We start from the raw sequence: 24,840 nt of genomic DNA, 5'->3' as shown, positions 1-24,840 counted from the left end.
TAATGAGGTCAGGAGCCGAGTGGCCCTGCGGAACCCAAACTGGGCGTCAGTGAGCAGGTTATTGCTAAGCAAGTGCCGCTTGATAGCACTGTTGATGACCCTTTTCAATAGTTTACTGATGATCGAGAGTAGACTAATGGGGTGGTTATTTGCCAGGTTGGATTTGTCCTGCTTTTTGTATACAGGACACACCTGGGCAACTTTCCACATAGCCAGGTAGATGTCAGTTTTGTAGCTGTCCTGGAACAGCTTGGCTAGTGGTGTGGCAAGTTTTGGAGTATAAGTCTTGAGTACTATTGCCAGAATATTGTATGGTCCAAAACCTTTGCGGTATCCAGTGCCTTCAGTCATTTCTTGATATCACATGGAGTGAATCGAATTGGCTGAAGACTGCCATCTATGATGCTGGGGACCTCTGGAGTAGGCCGAGATGGATCATCTACTCAGCACTTCTGGCTAAAGATTGTGGGACAAACAAAGAAACAAATGATGTGTCTAGAGCTGTTCCAAAGCGAGTCAGGCTCGACACAAACTTTAACTCTGTTTCCCTCCCAACAGGGAGATGGGAGCCAGAATGTAGCGTTTATAGAGAGAAACAAGGTGCACAAAGTATTGAGAGAGGCAGAGAGCATCAGAGTAAGAAATAGTAAGTTATCAGGTGGGGTCAAGACCAAGGTGAAATGCAAATGCACAAAGCGTAGCCAATATGGTTGGTGAGGTGCAGATGTATATAACCAGATGGTGATATGATGTTGTGGCATCAAAAAAGTATAGGGTTGGGCTACTCTAAATATTACAAGGCATTCAGGAAAGATAGGGAAAGAAATAAAGGAGGATGGGCGGTAGTGTCAATTAAGTAGTGCATCTCCAGTGCTGGAGAGCAAAAGTGAAAGCACGAGAGAGCAAGCGAGTAAGAGAGAGAGACTTTATTTATCCTAATATAGACGGGGATAGTAACAGTGTAAAGGGCAGAGAGAGTGAAGAGTTTTTGATGTACTTCCAGGAGAAATCTCTTGATCAGTACTTTTCCAACCCAATGAGGAAGGAAGTATTACAGGATCTGGTTCTGGGAAATGAGATGAGTCAAGAGTATCAAGTGTCTGTGGGGAACAGTGTCGTAAGGTTAGAGTAAAAATATTTAACCAAGTAGATTCAATTTCAACAAGGGAACAGACCTGGCAAAAAAATGCAGCAGAACAATGGGCTACCCGTAATGAATAAATGGTTCAAGTACAGTGAAGGAACATACCCACAAGAGGGAAAGGTGCGACAAGCAAATACAGGGTTCTCTGGACTCATGAAGGAGATAGAGAGCAAGATAGAACAGAAAAATAGTGTGTATGACAGATGTCAGGTTGCCAATATATGTGAGAACCGAACTGAATATAAAAGTTCAGAGTGGAAGAAAAAAAGGAAATAAGCAGAGTGAGAATGAGAGGAGATTGAGAAATAAAACAAAAGCAAATCCAAGTGTTCCATAGTCACATAAAAGAGTAGTAGTAAGAGGAGGGGGTCGATTAGGGACCAAAAAGATGATCTATGCATGGGGACAGAGGACATGGCTAAAGTACTATATGAGAGATTTGCATCTGTCTATACCAAGGAAGAAGATTCTGTAGAAATTACAATGAAGGAGGAGGTGGTTAAGATACTGGATAAGCTAAAAGTTGATGAAGAACATATACGAGAAAGGCCAGCTGTACTTTAAAGTCATCAGAACCATGGACCGCATCCAAGGGTACCGAGGAAAGTAAGGGAGGAAATTGTGGAGGCACTGGCAATAACCCTCCAATCCTTCTTAGCTACAGAGGTAGTGCCAAAGAACTGAAGGATCGCAAATGTTACACCCTTGCTTAAAAAAGTGTGTATGGTGTAGAAAAGTTTTTAGATTGATAATTATTCAGAAATAGCAGTTTAGCTATGTGCAGTAATCAAGTTATTGAAGTATATTACCCAATATATTATGCCGAATTGTGGGACACTAGCACATCACATAGAAACTACAAGTAGGCCATCCAGCCCTTTGAGCCTGCTCCGCCATTCAATATGATCATGGCTGATCCTCTATCTCAACGCCATATTCCTGCTTTCTCCCCAAACCTCTTGATGCCCCTAATATACAAAAAAATTATCAATTTCTTTCTTGAACATACTCAGTGACCTGGCCTCCACAGCCTTTTGTGGGAGAGAATTCCACAGGTTGACCACCCTCTTAAGTGAAATTTTTCCACTGGCCCCGCCCCATCCCACTGGCCCCGCCCCATTGACCCCGTCCCATCCCACTGCCCCCGTCCCATTGGCCCGGCCCCGTCCCGTCCCCTCCCACTGGCCCCGCCCCATCCTCCTGTTCACGCGTCCTCCTCCTGGTCCCACCCCCTCTCACCCCCTCTCACCTTGCCGTGAATGAAGATGGTTTTATCCCGCGCGCTCTCTCTCAGTATTTTCTCGACGCTGAAGCTGTTCAGCTTGAAGCCGCTTCGCTCGGCCGGCGCCTTCTGCAGCTCGGCTCCACTCCCGCTGAGTTTTCGCTTCTTTTCCTCCGGCCCCGGCGCGCTCTCCGCTTGATTCTCCGCCATCTTCAAAGCAGCGCCCGGCATTCCGTTGGCCAATCAGCGAAGGGTGTTGATGGCTGCGGCGAATCAGCGAGGCGTTTACTCACTGCACCCAATCAGCGGGGACTTTGTTTGAACATTGGTGACTGGGGGGGGGGGGGGGGGCTCCATGGTGCCGCTGCGGAGTCCGCCATACGCTACCCCCTAGTGGCTGGAGGACAGGCTCACAGCTTTCTGCACAGGGAAGGAGCTGCTGCTCTAAAAATGGGACATTCAATTCACTTGTGCCATATTTTCAGAATATCGCAGCATTCACCTCAGTTTTCATAAGGATCCGAAAATAAATAAATTATAAACTGGGCGCAAAATCTGTTTTTAAGAATACTGAGGCGACCTTATTGAAACATATAATATTATTAGGGGACTTGACAGGGTAGACAAGATAAAAACAAAAAACTGCGGATGCTGGAAATCCAAAACAAAAACAAAATTACCTGGAAAAACTCAGCAGGTCTGGCAGCATCGGCGGAGAAGAAAAGAGTTGATGTTTGGAGTCCTCATGACCCTTCAACAGAACTGACTGAATGTTAGAAGAGGGGTGAAATATATGCTGGTTTAAGGTGTGTGTGTGTGTGTGTGGGGGGGGGGGGAGAGAAGTTGAGGGGGGTGGTGTTGTAGGGACAAACAAGCAGTGATAGAAGCAGATCATCAAAAGATGTCAGACAACAGAACAAAAGAACACGTAGGTGTTGAAGTTGGTGATATTATCTAAACGAATGTGCTAATTAAGAATGGATGGTACTCAAGGTATAGCTCTAGTGGGGGTGGGGGTAGCATAAAAGATTTAAAAATAATGGAAATAGGTGGGAAAAAGAAAAATCTGTATAATTTATTGGAAAAAAACAAAAGGAAGGGGGAAGAAACAGAAAGGGGGTGGGGATGGAGAAGGGAGTTCAGGACCTAAAGTTGTTGAATTCAATATTCAGTCCGGAAGGCTGTAAAGTGCCTAGTCGGAAGATGAGGTGTTGTTCCTCCAGTTTGCGTTGGGCTTCACTGGAACAATGCAGCAAGCCAAGGACAGACATGTGGGCAAGAGAGCAGGGTGGAGTGTTGAAATGGCAAGCGACAGGGAGGTTTGGGTCATTCTTGCGGACAGACCGCAGGTGTTCTGCAAAGCGGTCACCCAGTTTACGTTTGGTCTCTCCAATGTAGAGGAGACCGCATTGGGTGCAACAAATGCAGTAGACTAAGTTGGGGGAAATGCAAGTGAAATGTTGCTTCACTTGAAAGGAGTGTTTGGGCCCTTGGACGGTGAGGAGAGAGGAAGTGAAGGGGCAGACGTGGAGAGGTTATTTCCCCTTGTGGGTGAGTCTAGGACCAGAGAGCATAATCTCAGAATAAGGGAGCACCCATTTCAGACAGAGATGAGAAGGAATTTCTTCTCTCAGAGGGTAGTGAATCCATGGAGTTCTTTACCACAGAGGGCTGTAGAGGCTGGGTCATTAAATATATCCAAGGCTGAGATAGACAGATTTTTAATCAGTAAGGGAATCAATGGGGAAAAGGCAGGAAAATTGAGTTGAGGATTATCAGATCAACCATGATCTCACTGAATGGCGGAGCAGACTCAATGGGCTGAATGGCCTAGTTCTGCTCCTACGTCTTATGGTAAGGGACATGCTAGCGAAGCACTCAACACGACAGATACAAGAATACCAAATTTTTACCAAAAGAGTGCCAACTGATTTTCTCATGCAGTATAAATTGTTGCCCCTTTGAAATTTGGCATTCTTTCATCCATCCTGATGAGTGGAAGATGAAAAGCTTCGATGGTAAGTCTCTTTTCTTAGGAATACTCAAGTTCAAGTGACTGAGATTCGATAATAGGTGTCCAGAAGTATGAAGGGTTTTGATAAGAGTGAAGAAGGAAAAACTGCTTTCACTGGCTGCAAGTCAGAGGACAGATTTAAAATAATTGGCAAAAAAAGAGGGGACATAAGGGCCACTGTTTAAAAATAAGGGGTCACCCATTAAAACAGACGAGGCAACGTTTTTTCTCTCAGTGAGTTGAAAGTCTTTGGAACTCTCTTCCTGAAAAGGCAGTGGAAGCAGAGTCTTTGGATGTTTTTAAGGCAGAGATAGATAGATTCTTGATAAACAAGGGGGTGATAGGTTATCGGGGGTAGGTGGGATGCAAATTTCAGATTACAATCAGATCAGCCATGATCTTATTAAATGGCGGAGCAGGTTTGAGGGGCTGAATGGCCTACTCCTGTTCCTTGTTTGTATATTTCTACCCAACAAATTATTGCAATCTTGAATGCATTGCCCAAAAGGGCGGTAGAAGCAAATTCAGTAGTAACTTTCCAAAGAGAATTGGATATATATGTAAAAAGGAAAAATTTGCAGGGCTATGTGGAAAAAAGCAGGAGGTGGGACAAATTGGATCTCTCAGAGGCAAGGTGGACCGAATGGAATCCTTCTATGCTAAATAATCCCATGAATGACTAGCATTTTATTGAGATTCCAACCCCAGCACCCTCCTCTTCCACATTAAGTTCACAATCTTAACTGTGTTTGACGAATGACATGGACCAAGGTAAGCAGACAGAGCTGAAGGGTCATCAAATCGCCAGCTCACCAGAGGCTTGGAGAAGCCAAGCACAAAGAGGGAGAAAAGGTACATTTAACCAGACTTCTCCAGAAAAATAACATCCATCAACTGTACGATCCTTGAGTTATGCAAAAAACCCTCTACAGCTTGACACCCAGGATAGCACTCCCTCAGTGGTAATGGCACACTTACATCACTATAGAATATACTCTTCAGGTGTCAAGGTATTTGCAAACTCTAGATATTATGGTCCACCCTCCTTGCACCTCCCCCATCCCCAAAAGGGTATTTGTAACACCCAAGACAAACTGGAATAGAATTACTCTAGCATCAGTTTTCACAGAGGGGTTCCAAGATATGATATTGTGGGGTATTGGAAGACACTAAAGATGCCTCACCAATTAGCAGAACAAAACAATCTTTTAGAAAATCAGTGTAAGAACATAAGTAGCAGTAGCCCATTCAGCTCTTCAAGCTTGCTCCCCCATTCAATAAAATCATGGTTGATCTACTTCAACTCCACCTTCCCTGCTGATCCCCATAAGAGTTCAAAAACAATTGATCTCAGTCTTGAACATACTCAATGACCAAGTATCCACAGTTCCCTGGGGTACAGAATTCAAAAAGATTCACAACTCTGAGTGAAGTAGTATCTCCCCCTTTCAGTCCTAAATAGTTGGCCGACATCCTGAGATTGTGACCCCTACTTCTAGATTCTTCAGCCAGAGAAAATAGCCTTTCAGGGAGCTTGACAGAGTAAATGCTGAGAATCTTATAAACTCCAGAGACTATAGGCCTATTCTAGTCAATCTCTCCACATAGGACAACCCTCTCATGCCAAGAATCAATCTACTGAACGCTTTCTGTACCATCTCTATTATAAGTATATCCTTTCTTAGATATGGAGACCAAATCTGTGCACAGTACTCCAGGTATAGTCTTACCAAAGCAGCTGTACAATTGTAGCAAAGTTCCCTTTCTTGTACCACATCCTCTTTGCAATAAAGCTCAGCAAGATTTACCCATTACTGTTATAAATAACAGCAAAATACTGCGGATGCTGAAAGTCTGGGACAAAAACAGAAAATGCTGGAAACACTCAGCAGACCTAGCAGCATCTGTGGAGAGAGAAACAGAGTTAACAATTCGAGTCTGTTTGACCTTTCTTCAGAAGAAGAGTTTTTCCAGCATTTTCTGTTTTTGTTGTTGACTGTTATAAATAAAACTGTCATGAATTAAGGAAATGTAAAGGAACCAGCTGAATGTTCTCAGGTATAAAATGTCACAGAGCGCAAGCTCCTCCCAGCCTGCAGATAGCATTGTTCTTGGGTCCTACCAGCCTACTTTATCAAACTTTTTTTTAAAATGTAGCAAATATTTGAGAAGTGATCACCTCCAACATAATTTTATTTTGTTCGTAAATCAAACATTAAGATAAGACTAACAACATGATATAATGTGTACTTATATAGCACCTTTAAGACAGTAAACGTTCTAAGGTGCAGCGCCATCAAACAAAATTTGACACTGAGCTGGATAGAGAGATATAAGGGACAAGCGACCAAAAGCTCAGTCAAAGAATCATGTTACAGATGAAGATGATAAGAAGGGATTGAGAGCTTAGGGCTCAGACAACTGAAGGCACAGTTACCAATGGTGAGGCAAAGAAAATCAGGGATGAGCAACAGGACAGAATTGAAGTAGTGCAGAGATCTCAGTTGGTTGTTGGGCTGGAAGGGGTTACAGAGATAGGGGGCGTTGAGATCATGGAAGGATTAAAAACAAGGAATCTGAATGGGGAGCCAATGAAGGTCAAAGACGTACAAAGGTGATGGTGAACAGGAGTTGGTTGTGGGTTAGGAAACAGACAGCAGAGTTTTGGATGAACTCAAGTTGGGGGGGGTGGGGCAAAAGATAAAGCACTGTGTACTGTTGAGTCAGTGAAAGAAAGTACGTGGAGGAAGGTTTGAATGCATGCGGTGACCCAGGGAAGAGGAACATTGGAAGGAGAGTTCGAAACCCTGGAGGTGAACCCTTGCGGAAGGCATCTGAGAGAAAGCGTTGGTTTGGGAGAAGATTCCAAGGCGAGTTCCTGGAGAGTGGAGATTGGAACCTTTGAGTGAAAGACTGAGGGCAGTGAGATTGGTTGGCTCATGGTGTGACAAGTGTCTGGGTGGCATCTGTCACTTGGTTTCAGAGTGTGGTGTGTCTGACCACAGGTCATCTATTGGTTTACTCACTGTGAACATTAGAGTATTAGATAGCTTTTGTAACTTGTATTATCCTTACAAATCTATAAATATCTGTAAAGGTGTAGCTGTGGTAAAGGAGTAAGTAATATAATTCATCTTTTCTTGTTTAATGTATATTTTATGTTTTTGTTAAAAGTTCATCAGCTGACTCCTGTGATTCTGTTCAGTAGCCCCTATCCACGTATCTAAACAAACAAATAAAAGTTAGGATCTATCAAGCTGGGTTCCACCCTGAGATCAGGCTTGTCCAGTAGTAACATCAGCTGGGAATCAACACCAGCCAGAGTGTGTGTTCAGGTGCCTAAACTCAGGAGTCAGACCAAGTACAAGCATCCGTTGGTGCCAGTTTTATGTCTGTTTTCATCTGATTGTCCCTAGGCCGAGATAGATCCCCATCACAGGGAAAGGAAAAGAGGAGACCACACATTGTTAACACACACAGACCACACAAACTACACATGTACAAACATAAGTTCAGAAACAGAGTTACACAGATTGTAACATTAATAAACACAGTTTTCAAGTTTGTTCCTAAATGTTAGAAGAGTTGCGAACGCGTCCATTTTATACTATCCCATCTCCTCGTTGGTAGATCTCAATGTGTATTGACCTTCACTCGCTCAGCAATTGTCACTCGTGTCTACTGTTGCGGTGCTCTCAACCACTTTGTACTCTGGGATTCCCTGTGCACTCTCCCTCTGCTCTTGCTCCTTCCTACAGAGCTCGTTGAGATCTGAAAGCATAAACAGACACAGGTAGTTTCCATATTATGTTTCGAGTTACCACGGGCTTGCTGGCTGGGTGATATTCATGGCAGGTAAAGTGCTGTCAGCATCAGGTTACTGGAACCCAACTATTCCCGTACACCTGGAGTTAAAGTGCCTGCACCTGAATTTGTAACTTGCCTTTGGCTTAGCAACATTACAAGATGCTTGGCAGATGAGCTATAGCAGAATTAGGAGAGTTGGTGTAAGTTTGGTTGAAAGATGAAGGCTTTCAAAGGCTGATTGGAATGGAGCATGAGGTGACTGAAAATACTGCTACTGATGGAAGTTGGGATGCTCCAGGAATCTAGAGTTGGAGGACAAGGCTGCATGGCTAGAGGTTGGGCCACAGAGATGATTTGCAAATTAAAAAATAAAATAGTGATTTCAGTGTGGTGTGAAAGTCAGCGAGGACTGGGGTGAAGGAGACCTTATAGGTGGGACTGAAGCAAAGTGCAGGGAGCTTCACTGCATCTGCCTGTGCTCCCAGTGAGCTCCCTGAAATGGGAAAAGTTCCAAACCTCGCAATTAAAATCATTCAGGCAATGCTGCTTTTATTGCCCATCCCTAATGCCCTGAGGGCATTAGGAGTCAATTATTTAGTGTGGGGACTGGAGTCAAATGTAGGTCAGACTGTGTGGGGTTGGCAGATTCCCTTTCCTGAAGGACATTATAACAATGCACAGCTTTTATGGTTATTTTAACTGGTGCCAGGCATCAGATGAACATTCAGTCATCAGATGAACATTCAGTCATCAGATGAACATTCAGTCATCCAAATAACCCTTCCCACTCAGCTTTTAAACATATTCATCTTTCAACTATACCTTGTTGAGCTCTTAATTCTCCCCCTTGAACCAGATTTCCTAGACTCAATTCCCAAATTGCCGTGGTGGTATTTGAACTCAACCTCTGGACTGCTCTTCCAATCCCATAAGCACAAGGCTCCAGTACCAGATATTGATGAACAAAAACATTTCTTCTAACCTCTCTCCTCCTTGATGACAAGTTTCAGTTGATGACTCACTCCTTGACACTCACTCCCTAACAAGAGGAAAGCCTCTCACTATTCATGGTGTCAAAACCCATCATAATTGATTAAATCTCCTCTTAGTTTCTATTATGCCTTGTGGTTACCAGGAGTTTGAAGTAATCACACTATCTTACAGATATAGGAGCTGACTTTCTCAGATCTCACCATGTGTTGCAGACTGATACATTAGTTCAATACACTGACTGTAGTGCAGAAGTGAGTGATGAGGCATCCTGGAATGTATACATACAAACAATATAGTTCCTATAATAACATAACAGTAGAAATAGTCCCAGAATCTGGAGTCTCACCTTCTAACTAAACTCTCCCAGCCCCAGTAACATTCTGGTGAATCCATACTTTACAGCTCTCAATGACGTTTATGGAATGCTGAATGTTGCACATAATGCTTTAATTGTGGCCTAGCCAATGGTTAACATATTGATAACTAAATACATCTCACAGACTCCATTATCCAAAGATTATCTCACATGTATTATAATTGTTCCTTGCGACGGTCAACCTTTATGGAGCATGATAAAAACAAAAAAACTGCGGATGCTGGAAATCCAAAACAAAAAATAAAAATTACCTGCAAAAACTCAGCGGCTCTGCCAGCATCGGCGGAGAAGAGTACAGTTGACGTTTCGAGTCCTCATGACCCTTCAACAGAACTAAGTATAAATAGGAGAGGGGTGAAATATAAGCTGGTTTTGGGGGGGAGGAGAGAGAGACAGAGAAGAGGGGGTGTGGCTTTTGGGACAAGCAAGCAGTGATAGAAGGAGATAACCAAAAGATGTCACAGACAAAAGAACAAAGAGGTTTTGAAGGTGGTGATATTATCGAAAAGAATGTGCTAATTAAGAATGGATATCAGGACACACAAGATACAGATAGCTCTAGTGGGGGTGGGGTGAAATAAGACTAAAAGGGCATAAAAGATATAGATAAATGATCGGTGGAATACATTAAAAATAATGGAAATAGTGGGAAAAGATAAATCTATATAAATTATTGGAAAAAACAAGGAGAAGGGGGACGAAACGGAAAGGGCGTGGGGATGGAGGAGGGAGTTTAAGATCTAAAATTGTTGAACTCAATATTCAGTCCGGAAGGCTGTAAAGTGCCTAATCAGAAGATAAGGTACTGTTCCTCCAGTTTGCGTTGAGCTTCACTGGAACAATGCAGCAAGCCAAGGACAGATATGCGGGCAAGAGAGCAGGGTAGAGTGTTAAAATGGCAAGGGACAGGGAGATTTGGGTGATGCTTGCGGACAGACCGAAGGTGTACTGCAAAGCGGTCACCCAGTCTGCATTTGGTCTCTCCAATATAGAGGAAACCGCATTGGAAGCAACAAATGCAGTAGACTAACTTGAAGGAAATGCAAGTGAAATGCTGCTTCACTTGAAAGGAGTGTTTGGGTCCTTGGATGGTGAGGAGAGAGGAAGTGAAGGGGCAGGTGTTGCATATCTTGCGTTCGCATAGGGAGGTGCTGTAGGAGGGGGTTGAGGAGTAGGGGAAGATGGAGGAGTGGACCAGGGTGTCACGGAAGGAATGATCCCTACGGAATGCCGCCAGGGGGGGTGATGGGAAGATGTGTTTGGTGGTGGCATCATGCTGGAGTTAGCGGAAATGGCGGAGGATGATCCTTTGAATGCGGAGGCTGGTGGGGTGATAAGTGAGGACAAGGGGGACCCTATCATGTTTCTGGGAGGGAGGAGAAGGCGTGAGGGCGGATGTGCGGGAGATGGGCCGGACACGGTTGAGGACCCTCTCAACTACCGTGGGTGGAAAACCTCGGTTAAGGAAGGAGGAGGACATGTCAGAGGAACTGTTTTTGAAGGTAGCATCATCAGAACAGATGCGACGGAGGCGAAGGAACTGAAAGAATGGGATGGAGTCCTTACAGGAAGCGGGGTGTGAGGAGCTGTCATCGAGGTACCTGTGGGAGTTGGTAGGCTTGTAATGGATATTGGTGGAAAGTCTATCACCAGAAATTGAGACAGAGAGGTCAAGGAAGGGAAGGGAAGTGTCAGAGATGGACCATGTGAAAATGATGGAGAGGTGGAGATTGGAAGCAAAATTAATAAATTTTTCCAGGTTCCGACAAGAGCAAGAAGTAGCACCGAAGTAATCATTGATGTACCAGAGAAAGAGTTGTGGAAGGGGGCTGGTGTCGGACTGGAACAAGGAATGTTCCAGGTACCCCATAAAGAGACAGGCATAGCTGGGACCCATGCGGGTATCCGTAGCCACACCTTTTATTTGGAGGAAGTGAGAGGAGTTAAAGGAGAATTTGTTCAGTGTGAGAACAAGTTCAGCCAGACGGAGGAGAGTAGTGGTGGATGGGGATTGTTCGGGCCTCTGTTCGAGGAAGAAGCGGAGAGCCCTCAGACCATCCCGGTGGGCGATGGAGGCTTAGAGGGATTGGACATCCATGGTGAAGAGGACGCGGTTGGGGCCAGGGAACTGGAAATTGTTAACGTGATATAAGGTGTCAGAGGAATCACAGATGTAGGTGAGAAGGGACTGGACGAGGGGAGAGAGAAGAGAGTCAAGATAGCGAGAAATGAGTTCTGTGGGGCAGGAATAGGCTGACACGATCGGTCTGCCGGGACAGTCCTGTTTGTGGATTTTGGGTAGGAGGTAGCAGCGGGCCGTCCGAGGTTGGGCAACTATCAGGTTGGAAGCTGTGGAAGGAAGATCTTTAGAGATGGGGGTCAGTGACAGTCCTGGAAACAATGGCTTGATGTTCAGTGGTGGGGTCATGGTCCAGGGAGAGGTAGGAGGAAGTGTCTGCGAGTTGACGCTCAGCCTCCGTGTGGTAGAGGTCAGTGCGCCAGACAACAGCATCACCCTTGTCAGCGGGTTTGATGACAATGTTAGGCTTGGACCTGAGAGAACGGAGTGCAGTAAGTTCAGAGAGATTCAGGTTAGAATGGGTGAGAGGAGCAGAGAAATTGAGACGATTAATGTCACGCCAAGAGTTCTCAATGAAAAGGTCAAGAGAAGGTAAGAATCCAGAGGGAGGGGTCCAGGTGGAGGGAGAATATTGGAGGTGGATAAAAGGATCCGTTGAACGGGGAGAGGACTCCTGCCCAAAGAAGTGAGCATGGAGACGAAGGCGGCGGAAGAAGAGTTCAGCATCATGCCGAGCCCGAAATTCATTGAGATGAGGGCGTAAGGGTATGAAACTAAGTCCTTTGCTGAGCACTGAACGTTCAGCATTGGAGAGGGGAAGGTCAGGGGGTATAGTGAGTACCCAGCCGGGGCTGGGATTGGAAGATGGGGTGCGGGCAGAGGGACAGGCAGTGGTGGAGGGTCCTGGATGGGTGTTGGTGTCGATGAGTTGTTGGACATGTCCTCCTCCTTCCTTAACTGAGGTTTACCACCCACAGTAGTTGACAGGGCCCTCAACCGTGTCCGGCCCATCTCCCGCACATCCGCCCTCACGCCTTCTCCTCCCTCCCAGAAACATGATAGGGTCCCCCTTGTCCTCACTTATCACCCCACCAGCTTTCTCATTCAAAGGATCATCCTCCACCATTTCCGCCAACTCCAGCATGATGCCACCACCAAACATATCTTCCCATCATCCCCCCTGGCGGCATTCCGTAGGGATCATTCCTTCCGTGACACCTTGGTCCACTCCTCCATCATCCCCTACTCCTCAACCGCCTCCTACAGCACCTCCCTATGCGAACGCAAGATAAGCAACACCTGCCCCTTCACTTCCTCTCTCCTCACCGTCCAAGGGCCCAAACACTCCTTTCAAGTGAAGCAGCATTTCACTTGCATTTCCTTCAACATAGTGTACTGCATTCGTTTCTCCCAATGCGGTTTCCTCTACATTGGAGAGACCAAACGCAGACTGGGTGACTGCTTTACAGTACACCTTCGGTCTGTCCGCAAGCATCACCCAAACCTCCCTGTCGCTTGCCATTTTAACACTCCACCCTGCTCTCTTGCCCACATGTCTGTCCTTGGCTTGCTGCATTGTTCCAGTGAAGCTCAATGCAAACTGGAGGAACAGCACCTCATCTTCCGATTAGGCACTTTACAGCCTTCCGGACTGAATATTGAGTTCAACAATTTTAGATCTTAAACTCGCTCCTCCATCTCCACCCCCCTTCCGTTTCGTCCCCCTCCTCCTTGTTTTTTCCAATAATTTATATAGATTTTTCTTTTCCCACCTATTTCCATTATTTTTAATGTATTCCACCGATCATTTATCTATATCTTTTATGCCCTTTTAGTCTTATTTCACCCCACCCCCACTAGAGCTATCTGTACCTTGCCTGTCCTGCTCTCTACTCTTAATTAGCACATTCTTTTAGATAATATCACCACCTTCAACACCTCTTTGTTCTTTTGTCTGTGACATCTTTTGGTTATCTCCTATCACTGCTTGCTTGTCCCAACAACCACAACCCCCCTTTTTCTCTCCACTGCCCCCCCTCCCCTCCCCCCTCTTAAACCAACTTATATTTCACCCCTCTCCTATTTTTACTTAGTTCTGTTGAAGGGTCATGAGGACTCGAAATGTCAACTGTACTCTTCTCTGCCGATGCTGCCAGATGTGCTGAGTTTTTCCAGGTAATTTTTATTTTTTGTTTTATTGAGCATGAGTTTTTTTCTCCAAGTGCAAGTTTTGCCTCAAATTCATTTTTAAAATTATTTCACAGGATATAGGCATCGCTAGCTGGGCAAGCATTTATTTCCCAATGCTAATTGCTCTTGAGGTGTAATGAGTTGCCTTCTTGAACCGCTTCAGTCCATGTGGTGTAGGTATACCCACTGCACTGTTAGGGATGGAATTCCAGGATTTTGACAGTGAGGGAATGGCAATATAGTTCCAAGTCAGGATGGTGTGTGGCTTGGAGGGAGGAACTTCTAGGTAGTGCTGCCCTTGATTTTCTAATAGAGGTTGAGGTTTGAAAGGTATTGTTAAAGAAACCTGCACATATATCTTCTAGTTCTGTACTCATAGACCAGTTTAACAAGGTATAGTTGAAAGATGAATATGCATTATCCATCCTTCTTGAACCTTTTGAATAACTGGGAAAACACCAGCTTCAGAGTCAGGTCCATTCATACCAAGATTGTGTGTGTAACTTAGGCTTAGAAAACTAAACTCAAACAACAAAGATGACCATTCAGCCCATTATGCTCATTCTAGCTTTTTCAAAGAGCAATTCACTTTCTGTAGTCATACTCCCCTGCGCTTTTCCCACAACATTGAAAAATGTTCCTTTTCAAGTGTATACACAATTCCCTTTCCAGGGTTACCATTGAATCCCACCAAGCTTTCAGGCAATTCATTCCAGATCGTAACAACTTGCAATGTAAAAAAAATACCTCCACTCCACTTCTTCTGCCATTTATCTCACATTTGTGACCTCTGGTTATCAACCCTCCTGCCAGTGGAAACAGTTCCCCCTATCTACACTGTCAAAAACGCTTAGTCATTTTTAATGCCTCCGTTATATTAGCCTTTATCCTGCACTGCTCTAAGGAGAATAATCCCAGCTTCTCCAGTCTATCCACAAAGCTGAAGTCCCTCAGCATGTTGCCATTCTGGTAAATTTCCTCTGCACCCTTCCCTAATAGAGAATATTGTTATCAACAAGCACCGCAAGAGACTACAAGCCGGAGGTATCCATCAGGATTTTATACAGGGACATGCAACTGGTGGTACTTACAATACAATATGGCGCACTTGATCCTTTGGAATCCGTTCTCTCTGTCCTGCCTGACGTCAATACCAAACATGAAGCGAAGCTCCTGCGGGTAATCCTTCCGTTCCAGTTGCTTGCGGACAGGAATGACTCGTCCATTGGCTGTAGGCGATTCAGACAGTGCCTGCTGCATCTGGTAACAGCACCAAGGGTCCTTGAGAAAGCTGGGCGTGATAACCAACACCCAGCAATGGCTGTCCCTGACGGCTCGACAGAGCTCAGTGCAAATAGCGCCCCCAGGGGTTGAGTCCCTGAGCTGCAGAAAGCAGCGCAAACTGTGTGTTTCCAGGAAAGACACCAGGTCCTGAACATAGGTTATATCGTCCTCAGTGTGACAGACACACACGTCGTACTCTTTACTCCAGCGGGCACTGCTGTCGAGTTTACGTGATGAGAGGGCGGCAACAGGGAGTGAGCAGGTGTTGCTGGATCTTTGGTCCCCACATGGGCTTTTTGTCCTGTCATTTGTCTGGGGGCTGCAGCAAGGATTCGGCCTGGGGCTGGGGTTCGGATTCTTGTTCTTCTTGAAGTCTGCAAGCCGTCTGAAGAAGCCTATGGAATTTTTTTTTTAAAAAGAAAGAGATGTTAAAGTTAGTTGGTAACGTTCCTTATCCTCCCTTCCCACCTCCTCCATTCCTCAAGGTACCTGGCTCTCCATGGGGCATAGCATCAAGTGAGAGCTTAGGCTGAGAACATTCGACCATTGTGATTGCACAGTCAAGCCTGACCTGATTCTCATCTTGCATACGTACACACATATATACTCCGGCTGGGACAACTGCTGGAGAACTCTGGCTGAATTTGCTTCTTCCCATCTCAGAAGGCACCAAGACCAATTTAAAATCTTCATCCTACTGTAGCTGGTTCGACACAGGCAGATGTTGGGATCTTCCTAGTCTGTATATCAGTTCGGGTGGTACATCAGCCGACAGTGCTTTTCAGGCTGTTTTTTTCTTTTTCTTTCTGCGTAACCTCCCTACACCATCTCTAGGCAGGTGTTAGCCTGTACCTCAGTGGTGGCACTCCCAAGTCTGATTCAGAAGGTTGTGGGTTCAAGTCCAACACCAGAACTTGAGCACAAAATCCAGGTCGACAGTCCAATGCAATAGTGAGGGAGTGCTGCACCGTCTGAGGTGCTGTTTTTCAGATGAGACACCCCATTTTCCCTATCCGGTGGGCATAAAAGATCCCACGGCACTATTTTGAGAAAGAACAGGGGAGTTCTTCCCTGATGTTCTGGTCAATCAATATCATTAAAATAAGTTATCTGGTCATTATCAGTTTGCCGTTGGTGGAAGTTTGCTGTGCGCAAACTGTCTCCCACGATTTCTACATTACAACAATGACTAAACTTAAGGAATTACTTCATAGGCTGTAAAATGCTTTGGAACATCCTGGGATTGTGAAAGGTGCTATATAAATGTAACTATATTACTCTTTTGATATGTAACTCTCCTCATTTTGATGGAGGCAAGTAACTTGCTCACAAACACTGATCTAAATCTGAGCACCTGGTCAACTCAACAATTGGCCCGGTCCACACTTGGCACCTTTGGGTTTCACTAGGTAGTTCCACAGTTCTGCTTATTTTAACAAGATTCACTTACGAGCCATCTGGTGCTGAGTAGACTCTCATTCACATACCACACAGTCAAAATGCAGCAGCCAATTTATTCTTTAAGAAAAATGGAGAGTTCCTTCTTGAAGCTTCAGTCCTGGTCAGCAGCAGAAAATCCTCCTGTCCAAACACAGTTTCACGGAGACTTCATCTGTAATGAAGAACCATAGTGGTTTTGACTAAAATGTTGCCGATTGACAACTATATAAATCGGCCCTCTTGGTTTCAGTCTGACTCCCACTGGACAATTCCAGAGTACAAAACTGCCTTTAACTCAACACTAAATCACCAATGTGCCCAGGAGGGCTAGCGTGGGAGTCAAAACATCATCACAGTGATATGATAGAACATTGATGAGACAGTGCAAAGGGTGCTATACTCTATTTAACCCATGCCACACTGACCCAGGAGTGTTTGATGGGACAGTGCAGAGAAAGATTCACTCTACCCCAACACTGCAGCTGCCCTGGGGATTATGTCCCTCCCTTCACCCTCCCAATATTTTGACTCCTATAAGGGCACAGTCACACAAAAAATGAGCACCCAAGTGCCCATTCTTGCTTTTAGTAATTTTACTGTCCAAGAAAGCCATACCTGACAGCTGCAAGCAAGATGTTTACCAATGGCCGATGACACAGTTGCAGGGGAAGCCATTGAATTGCTCCAAATAGCCCATGGTCTGGGAAAGGTTGATCTGGACACTTACTGTATTTGAGTTACACTTTGTGTTTTAACACTGTACATTAAGCGCAAGCACTAGCAGCCCTGCAGAAAAGCTCATTGTGAGTAACTGTTTCATGTAGCTATTTTTAACTCTCAACCAGCAAAACTGACCAGAAGGCATCTGTTTCTTGACTTTGTTGAGTTAACTGTCTAAATCAGGGGAAGCTTCTCACTTACAAAACCCTTCATAATTTTGATCACCTATTAAGTCTCCTCTGCTTCGAGGATAAAAATATCCTATTTAGTCTTTCATCATAACTGAAGTCTACATTATAGAAACTTACAACACAGAAGCAAGTCTTTGAAAGAGCTATCCAATTGCTCTCATTTCCCTGTTTTTACCACACGGTCCCACAAATTTTTCCTTTTCATAACTATATCTAATTCCTTTCAAAAATGACCATAGGTTCTGATTCCACTACCTTTTAATAAGCCTATAATATAATAAGTCCTACCCCAAGACTTGATGGCCAAGGAAGGGGCTTTCATAATGTGGTCAAACAAGTTGAGGAGCAACCTGCAAATCTTCCCAATACATACCAATGGCAGGCAGTAAGAGGAGAGATTCCTGATCAGCCATGTGATGGAAAGAACATTGGAGCCTCCACCATCACTGTCCACGGCTCCAGACTACTAAACACATGTTGCCACAGCAACTCAGACTCCCCAAGTGAACTGTAACACTACCATAGCTTTCTGATACATTATACACAGAGGATGTACAAGGCAGTGAGAGCAGACAAGCTACTCTGAAACCAGTCCCTAGGTGCTGCACTCCAGCAATTCACTCTCTAATTGTCCTGTCCTGAGTATTTCTAGCTACACCCAGGAGGGGAAGCAAAACTGATAAACAAGTCATGGTCAGTGCACAGCCTGAAGCCACAACTAATACACTGACTGAAGCCAGCCCTCAGTGTACCACTGCTGAAGACTAACCCCATGGCTGAAGGTCACAAAAACTCTGCACATAGGTCAACAACAGTGCTTCAGAACTGAGGTGAATTTAAGACCTCACACACTGTCTCCTACTGTTGCTCCTTTCTCCCAGGGGCTTCAAAAAAGTATGAAACTCTTCATCCCTTACACATTTTTTTTATTCAAAACTTGGCATTGTCGAAACTTCCTGATTTACCTGGTGTTCTTTTCCCTGCTTTTTCAACCTTGGCTGTGCCTTTCACTTGGGGTTTGACTTAGGTTTTTCAGTCGAACTGAGTCAACAGATGATTTCAGAAGGACAGAACAGCACTTGACAATTCTGAGAGATACTGATAGTGCTCGAAGCAGATGCTCTGCCTCCTCCTATTGAATGCCACAATTACCTTCTTCTTATTCATTCATGGGATGCGGGCTTTGATGGCAGGGCTGGCATTTATTGCCCATCCCTAACTGCTCTGGTAAAAATGAAACTCCACTGGGCCCTGAGCATTACAAAACTCACTGACATATTACACAATGCGCATGTGTACGGTTAAAAGCACTCCGAATTGCTAAGCACATCCTTCCTCATGACTCACAACTAACAACAGTTTCAGTAAGTACAGAAAAAGAATCAGAAAGTTATAACTCAACATCAGCTGCAACTGGGCATTGAAAAGACAGACAAAATCTTGGTTGAGGCAGAGATCACGTCATAAAGGAGGTAAGTATTTTTATAGATTCACTCCAATTGTATAAGGGAATCAGGAGGGAATCTTCCATAGTATTTTTTCGCCGGTGGCCCTGATTTTTGTCTTGTCTGGTCTTTTGCCTGTCAGATGACATGGCTGAGGGCGGAAGGAAGTATTTACTCATAAGATTTGATGGACTAGCTGGCCCTTTCCAGCCTGTAAGTTTTGTGCGTCTGTGTGTTCCAACTTGTAACAGCAGAGTGTCATTTCGCATGAACTCAAGAGACCTTTTAGATCACTGGTTACACTGCAGCAGACAGGCTCGTTACAGTCCCCATGGGCAGGCCTTGTGGGACATCCCATCCTGACTCAAATTAGGAGATGGGGCACAGTTAGCAGGGGATCCAATCAACACTTCAGTTTTGGTGTAATCTACTGGCTGCGACTGAGGCACAGCGCTGTCTGTAGGGTTAGATTGGTCTGTCCGCAAGAATGACCCAAACCTCCCTGTCGCTTGCCATTTCAACACTCCACCCTGCTCTCTTGCCCACATGTCTGTCCTTGGCTTGCTGCATTGTTCCAGTGAAGCCCAACGCAAACTGGAGGAACAACACCTCATCTTCCGACTAGGCACTTTACAGCCTTCCGGACTGAATATTGAATTCAACAACTTCAGGTCGTGAGCTCCCTCCCCCATCCCCACCCCCTTTCTGTTTCCCCCTTCCTTTTTTTTCCAATAAATTATATAGATTTTTCTTTTCCCACCTATTTCCATTATTTTTAAATATCTTAAAATCTTTTAAGCTCTCCCCACCCCCACTAGAGCTATACCTTGAGTGTCCTACCATCCATTCTTAATTAGCACATTCGTTTAGATAATATCACCAACTTTAACACCTATGTGTTCTTTTGTTCTATTGTTGTTGACATCTTTTGATGATCTGCTTCTATCACTGCTTGTTTGTCCCTACAACCACACCCCCCTCCACTTCTCTCTCTCTCTCTCTCCCTCCGCGCCCCCCCAAACACACCTTAAACCAGCTTATATTTCAACTCTTTCTTGGACTCGAACTCAAGTTCTGTCGAAGGGTCATGAGGACTCGAAACGTCAACTCTTTTCTTCTCCGCCGATGCTGCCAGACCTGCTGAGTTTTTCCAGGTAATTCTGTTTTTGTTTCAGTCTTACAATGTTGGCCACCAAGTCTAATCCTTTTCTCCTGCTCATTCCCTTTACCGTGTAATGTTCCTCTTTTTCAGGTACTTAGTCTTTTGATGGCAGCTTCAAAATGTTCAAATTTAAAGAGGGCACAGAATGTTATGCTTACCAAACCACAACAATACAATAACTATTATTGCTACATTATGATAAATATAGTCTACACAAAGCCCACAGGCAGAGAAGAACGCACCTCATGTCAATGTGTGGCTTTAGGAGATCAATTTGGCTCAAGTTGGTAGTGCTTGAGAGTCAGAATGCTGTGAGGAATGCTGTCAGAATGCACCAAGACTTTGGCAAAGTCCAAGCTGATATTTCAATGCAGACCTGAAAGCGTGCTCCACTGTCAGAGATGTTTGTCTTTCAGATGAGGCCCCATCTGTCCCCTCAGATGAATATAAAAGGTCCCATGCCACTATTGGGAGGGGGGGGTGAAGAGTGCTTCTCAACCAACACTGCCAAAATCAAATAAACTGGCCATTTACCTCCGTAGCTGATTATGGACCTTTCTATGCACAAATTGACTGCCACACTTGCCTACCTTACAAAGCGCAGCTCATTGGCCGTGAAACACTGATATATCCAAAGGATCCATACAAATGCAAGTCCATTCTTCAGTTTTTTTTTAAAGATTTGCCTGTTTAACAGTCAAAGGAGTCACAAGCATCGCCTCTGACTAGGAAACAGCTGCAGACGGAGACACTTTATTCTGGGTGACCATGTCCTGTGGCACACATTTCATGCTGACATGAGGCCACCTACTATTAGTATCGAGCCCACAAAGATGCCATGTCCGTTAAAAGAAGAAAAGATTTAAGAGATTCATCACAAATAAAATAATTTCCAAAAAAAAGCAAGAGAGAAATGAATAATTTTAGGAGAAAATATTCAAAAGCCAAATTTTGAAGTGTTTTGCTGTGCTTCTAGTGAACTGACAAGCAGACTGATGAAAAAGGAAATAGCATAATATAAAACATAATATAACCTTTGGTGTAGTGGTAGCGTCATCTCAGTCAGAAAGCTGTGATTGAAGCCATCCCATTCCTGTGACTTCAGCATGTACTGAGGGAGTGCAGCAATGTCAGTGGTGACTCCTCTTGGCTGAGCTCCCTCCAAATTGTCCCCACAAAAGCTCCCTGGGCAGGTACAGCACGGGTGAGAAGAGAAAAGCTCCCGCTACACAGTCCCAACATGCCTCAGTAATCATCTTCAGTCAGCTTCTCACGAGATCACAGAACTGTTAACAATGTAGGACACCATTCGGCCCATCTTGCGCATTTTAACTTGGTATCAATTTCCTGCCTCTGAATGCATTGCCAAGTAATTTTCAGTTAGAAACTGGGTTGAAACTGCCCACCTCATGTCAGGTGTGACTGTTCCAGACAGCATATAGTGGAGTTTAGCACCGCAACAGCCTGTGCTAGACTGAAATCAATGTTGCTGTGTTAAGCCATTCAGTCACAAATAAGTCATGCTTACAGTAATCTGTGGGGCAGTGGACACTCACCCCCTTCTCCTTTATGCATCCATCTCTTCCTCGCCTTTGCAACTGAGGTATATTCTAATCTTTGCATGAATGCTATCTGAATCACAGGCAGGGGTGGAGATCCCCGCACTCTCCCCTTTGAACAAAATACATTCGTTCCGATTATATTTAAACACAAGCTAGTGCAATTAGAACTTTGTAAGCCGCAGGGTAAAGTTTAAATTTTAGCTCAATTTTCATTCGGAATGTACATTTTTTATATATATATTTATATATAAAAAAAAAAGAAAAATCTGGATTCTGACAAAGATTTAAACCAAACTTGATTCATGGGGAGAGATCCAGGTGCAGCCCCGGATCAGTGCACTCAGCTCGGTCCCTGCAGGCGGACACTGGCCGTGGCTTTCAGCCCGAGTCCAGCGGCTGCAAAAATCAGCGGAAGGGGCGCATCCAGCCGCAACTCTCGCCTGTCCCCGCACCGCACCGCACTCCACCCATCCCCACCCCTTCCCTCCGCGCCACCCCGCCTCCCGCGGAAATTCTAGGTCGGGCGTAATCTGGAACCGGCCTCACCTACGCCGCGCTCCCGGTGAGACGGATGTTGCCGTAAAGATTTTGGTAACTCGGTGCGGAGGTGACGCGAATGACACCTCCCATCGCCTCCGACTTTCTTAAAAACAGAAAAACTGCGGATGCTGGAAAACCAAAACAGAAACAGAAATGCCTGGAAAATAAAATCGGCAGGTCTGGCAGCATGGGCGGAGAAGAGCACAGTTGACGTTTCGAGTCCTCATGACCCTTCAACAGAACTAAGTAGAGATTGCTTCCAATCTCCACCTCCCCATCATTTTCACATGGTCCATCTCTGACACTTCCCTTCCCTTGACCTCTCTGTCTCAATTTCTGGTGATAAACTGTCCACCAATATCCATTACAAGCCCACCGACTCCCACAGCTACCTCGACTACAGCTCCTCACACCCCACTTCCTGTAAGGACTCCATCCCATTCTTTCAGTTCCTTCGCCTCCGTCACATCTGTTCTGATGATGCTACTTTCAAAAACAGTTCCTCTGACATGTCCACCTTCTTCCTTAACCAAGTTTTCCACCCACGGTAGTTGACAGGGCCCTCAACCGTGTCCGGCCCATCTCCCGCGCATCCGCCCTCACGCCTTCTCCTCCCTCCCAGAAACATGATAGGGTCCCCCTTATCCTCACTTATCACCCCACCAGCCTCCGTATTCAAAGGAGCATCCTCCACCATTTCCACCAACTCCAACATGATGCCACCACCAAACACATCTTCCTTTCACCACCGCCCCCCCCGCCACCACCACCCCTCCGGCAGCATTCCATAGGGATTGCTCCCTCCGTGACACCCTGGTCCTCTCCTCCCTACTCAACCGCCTCCCACGGCACCTCCCCATGCAAACGCAGAAGATGCAACACATGTCCCTTCACTTCCTCTCTCCTCACCATCCAAGGGCCCAAACACTCCTTTCAAGTGAAGCAGCATTTCACTTGCACTTCCCTCAACTTAGTCTACTACATTCATTGCTCCCAATGCGGTTTCCTCTACATTGGAGAGACCAAATGCAGACTGGGTGACTGCTTTGCAGAACACCTTCGGTCTGTCCACAAGCATGACCCAGACCTCCCTGTTGCTTGCCATTTCAACACTCTACCCTGCTCTCTTGCCCACATGTCTGTCTTTGGCTTACTGCATTGTTCCAGTGAAGCTCAATGCAAACTGGAGGAACAGCACCTCATCTTCCGACTAGGCACTTTACAGCCTTCCGGCCTGAATATTGAGTTCAACAACTTTAGATCTTGAATTCTCTCCTCCATCCCTACCTCCCTCCCGTTTCTTCCCCCTCTTTTTTGTTTTTTCCAATAATTTATATAGATTTCTCTTTCCCCACCTATTTCCATTATTTTTAAATGTATTTCCACCCATTGTTTATTTCTACCTTTTAGTATCCCACCACCCCCACTAGTGCTATCTGTACCTTATCTGTCCTGTCTTCTACTCTTAATTAGCACATTCCTTTAGATATCACCACCTCTTAGTTCTTTTGTCTGTGACAGCTTTTGGTTATCTCCATCTATCATTGGCTGCTTGTCCAAACAAACCCCACCCCCCCCCCCCAACTCTTAAACCAGTTTATATTTCACTCCTTTCCTATTTTTACTTAGTTCTGTTGAAGGGTCATGAGGACTCAAAATATCAACTGTGCTCTTCTCCACCGATGCTGCCAGACCTGCTGAGTTTTTCCAGGTATTTCTGTTTCTGTTTTTGCCTCTGACTTTCTGCCTTTCTCTCCACATTTGCCTCCACCCCCAAATCACAAGATTGATTGGCCCGTCATTTCTGAGCTCCAGGACGTCCTAGCTTGGCGAAGTTATCCCAAAGCTGCGCTAGCAACGCACCCCCCTCCGGCTCCCAGGTAAGGACTGCACGGCAATTACTCGGGAAGTTTGGACTTCCGATAGGCAATTGCCCTGCACTGGGAAGCATCCGAAAAAGAAATTTAAATCGCAAACTTCTGATGGTCCTGACTGTGTTACAGCAATAGTTACCCAGAAAACCACTTCTAGCTTCTGGGTAACTATTTTACTGACCTCCCCTACCGCCCTTCCCCCTCACCCGGGACACCCAACTACATTTTCCCCCCCTAACCTCCCATGCACCCCTCCCTGTCTCCTAACTAAACCCCCTGCAATCCCACATCGGACACCCAACTACCCCCATCTCCAAGGACCTCCTGACTACACAACTACCCCCCCCTCCCACCCCCCCACTGCCCATTCCGATCACCCCAACTGATGGCCCCTCCTAACTCATAATCCTACCCACATACTTTCTCCCCGGCCTGGACCTTTAAACTTACCTGGTTTACAGCGGCTAAAGCTGTAAACATGGGAGTGTGGCTTACTTACATTTGACTGAGTTGCCCTCGATGGTGGGTCTCAGGAGTGCCCTGAACTTCACGGATCTCACCTGGCCTGTGTCAGAAGGTTGGGCGAGATAGGATCACCTGGATTTGAAATTAAGAAATTATGAATGGAGTAGCAATCGGACTCAATTGCCACTTCACTGGGAGTTATGGCCCTTGAGCACTGAAGGGCAAAATCCTTGACTGCCATCCAGGGAGAAATACTGAGTTAAAACAAATGCTGATTCCTCCTGCATGTAACAGATGAAGAACAATGTATGGTTTTTGCTTGTTTTATCCA

At 45.3% G+C, this 24,840-nt stretch overlaps 2 protein-coding genes across 4 annotated transcripts in view; both read right to left on the bottom strand.

Moving 5' to 3' along the window:
• The window catches only part of dcps (decapping enzyme, scavenger), a 69,467-nt gene extending 66,866 nt beyond the window's left edge, over positions 1-2,601 (bottom strand). The window contains exon 1 of the mRNA XM_041174494.1: positions 2,394-2,601. Within this exon, the coding sequence (XP_041030428.1) occupies positions 2,394-2,597 (204 nt within the window). The 5' untranslated portion in view covers positions 2,598-2,601. The remainder of the gene's footprint in view (positions 1-2,393) is intronic.
• A 3,954-nt stretch (positions 2,602-6,555) lies between these two features.
• Positions 6,556-22,230, bottom strand: LOC121269517 (toll-interleukin 1 receptor (TIR) domain containing adaptor protein). 3 transcript variants are annotated; one of them, XM_041174142.1, is made up of 4 exons: positions 22,177-22,230; positions 16,561-16,722; positions 14,918-15,505; positions 6,556-8,151 (listed from the first exon to the last, which is right to left on the bottom strand). In XM_041174142.1, exons 2-4 carry the CDS (start codon positions 16,565-16,567, stop codon positions 8,039-8,041), a joined length of 708 nt encoding a protein of 235 aa, XP_041030076.1. In that variant the 5' UTR covers positions 16,568-16,722; positions 22,177-22,230; the 3' UTR covers positions 6,556-8,038. The 3 variants fall into 3 exon arrangements, with proteins under 3 accessions (XP_041030076.1, XP_041030075.1, XP_041030073.1); XM_041174141.1 differs by lacking the exon at positions 22,177-22,230 and adding an exon at positions 18,427-18,829; XM_041174139.1 differs by lacking the exons at positions 16,561-16,722; positions 22,177-22,230 and adding an exon at positions 21,625-21,742.
• Between the last annotated feature and the right edge of the window lie 2,610 nt (positions 22,231-24,840).

This window comes from Carcharodon carcharias, chromosome 25, assembly GCF_017639515.1.
Source record: "Carcharodon carcharias isolate sCarCar2 chromosome 25, sCarCar2.pri, whole genome shotgun sequence".
In the NCBI taxonomy this organism is placed as follows: Eukaryota; Metazoa; Chordata; class Chondrichthyes; order Lamniformes; family Lamnidae; genus Carcharodon; species Carcharodon carcharias.
Note: the sequence above shows the minus strand (reverse complement) of the source record. Positions and strands in the feature narration are given on the sequence as shown.

Coding starts and splice junctions, on each gene's coding strand:
- LOC121269517 (XM_041174139.1), bottom strand. CDS start 21,691: ATGCAAAGATTAGAATATACCTCAGTTGCAAAGGCGAGGAAGAGATGG. Junction 15,506..21,624: donor GATGCATAAAGGAGAAGGGG/GTGAGTGTCCAC, acceptor AAAATTCCATAG/GCTTCTTCAGACGGCTTGCA. Junction 8,152..14,917: donor CAAGTGCGCCATATTGTATT/GTAAGTACCACC, acceptor TTATGCTTTCAG/ATCTCAACGAGCTCTGTAGG.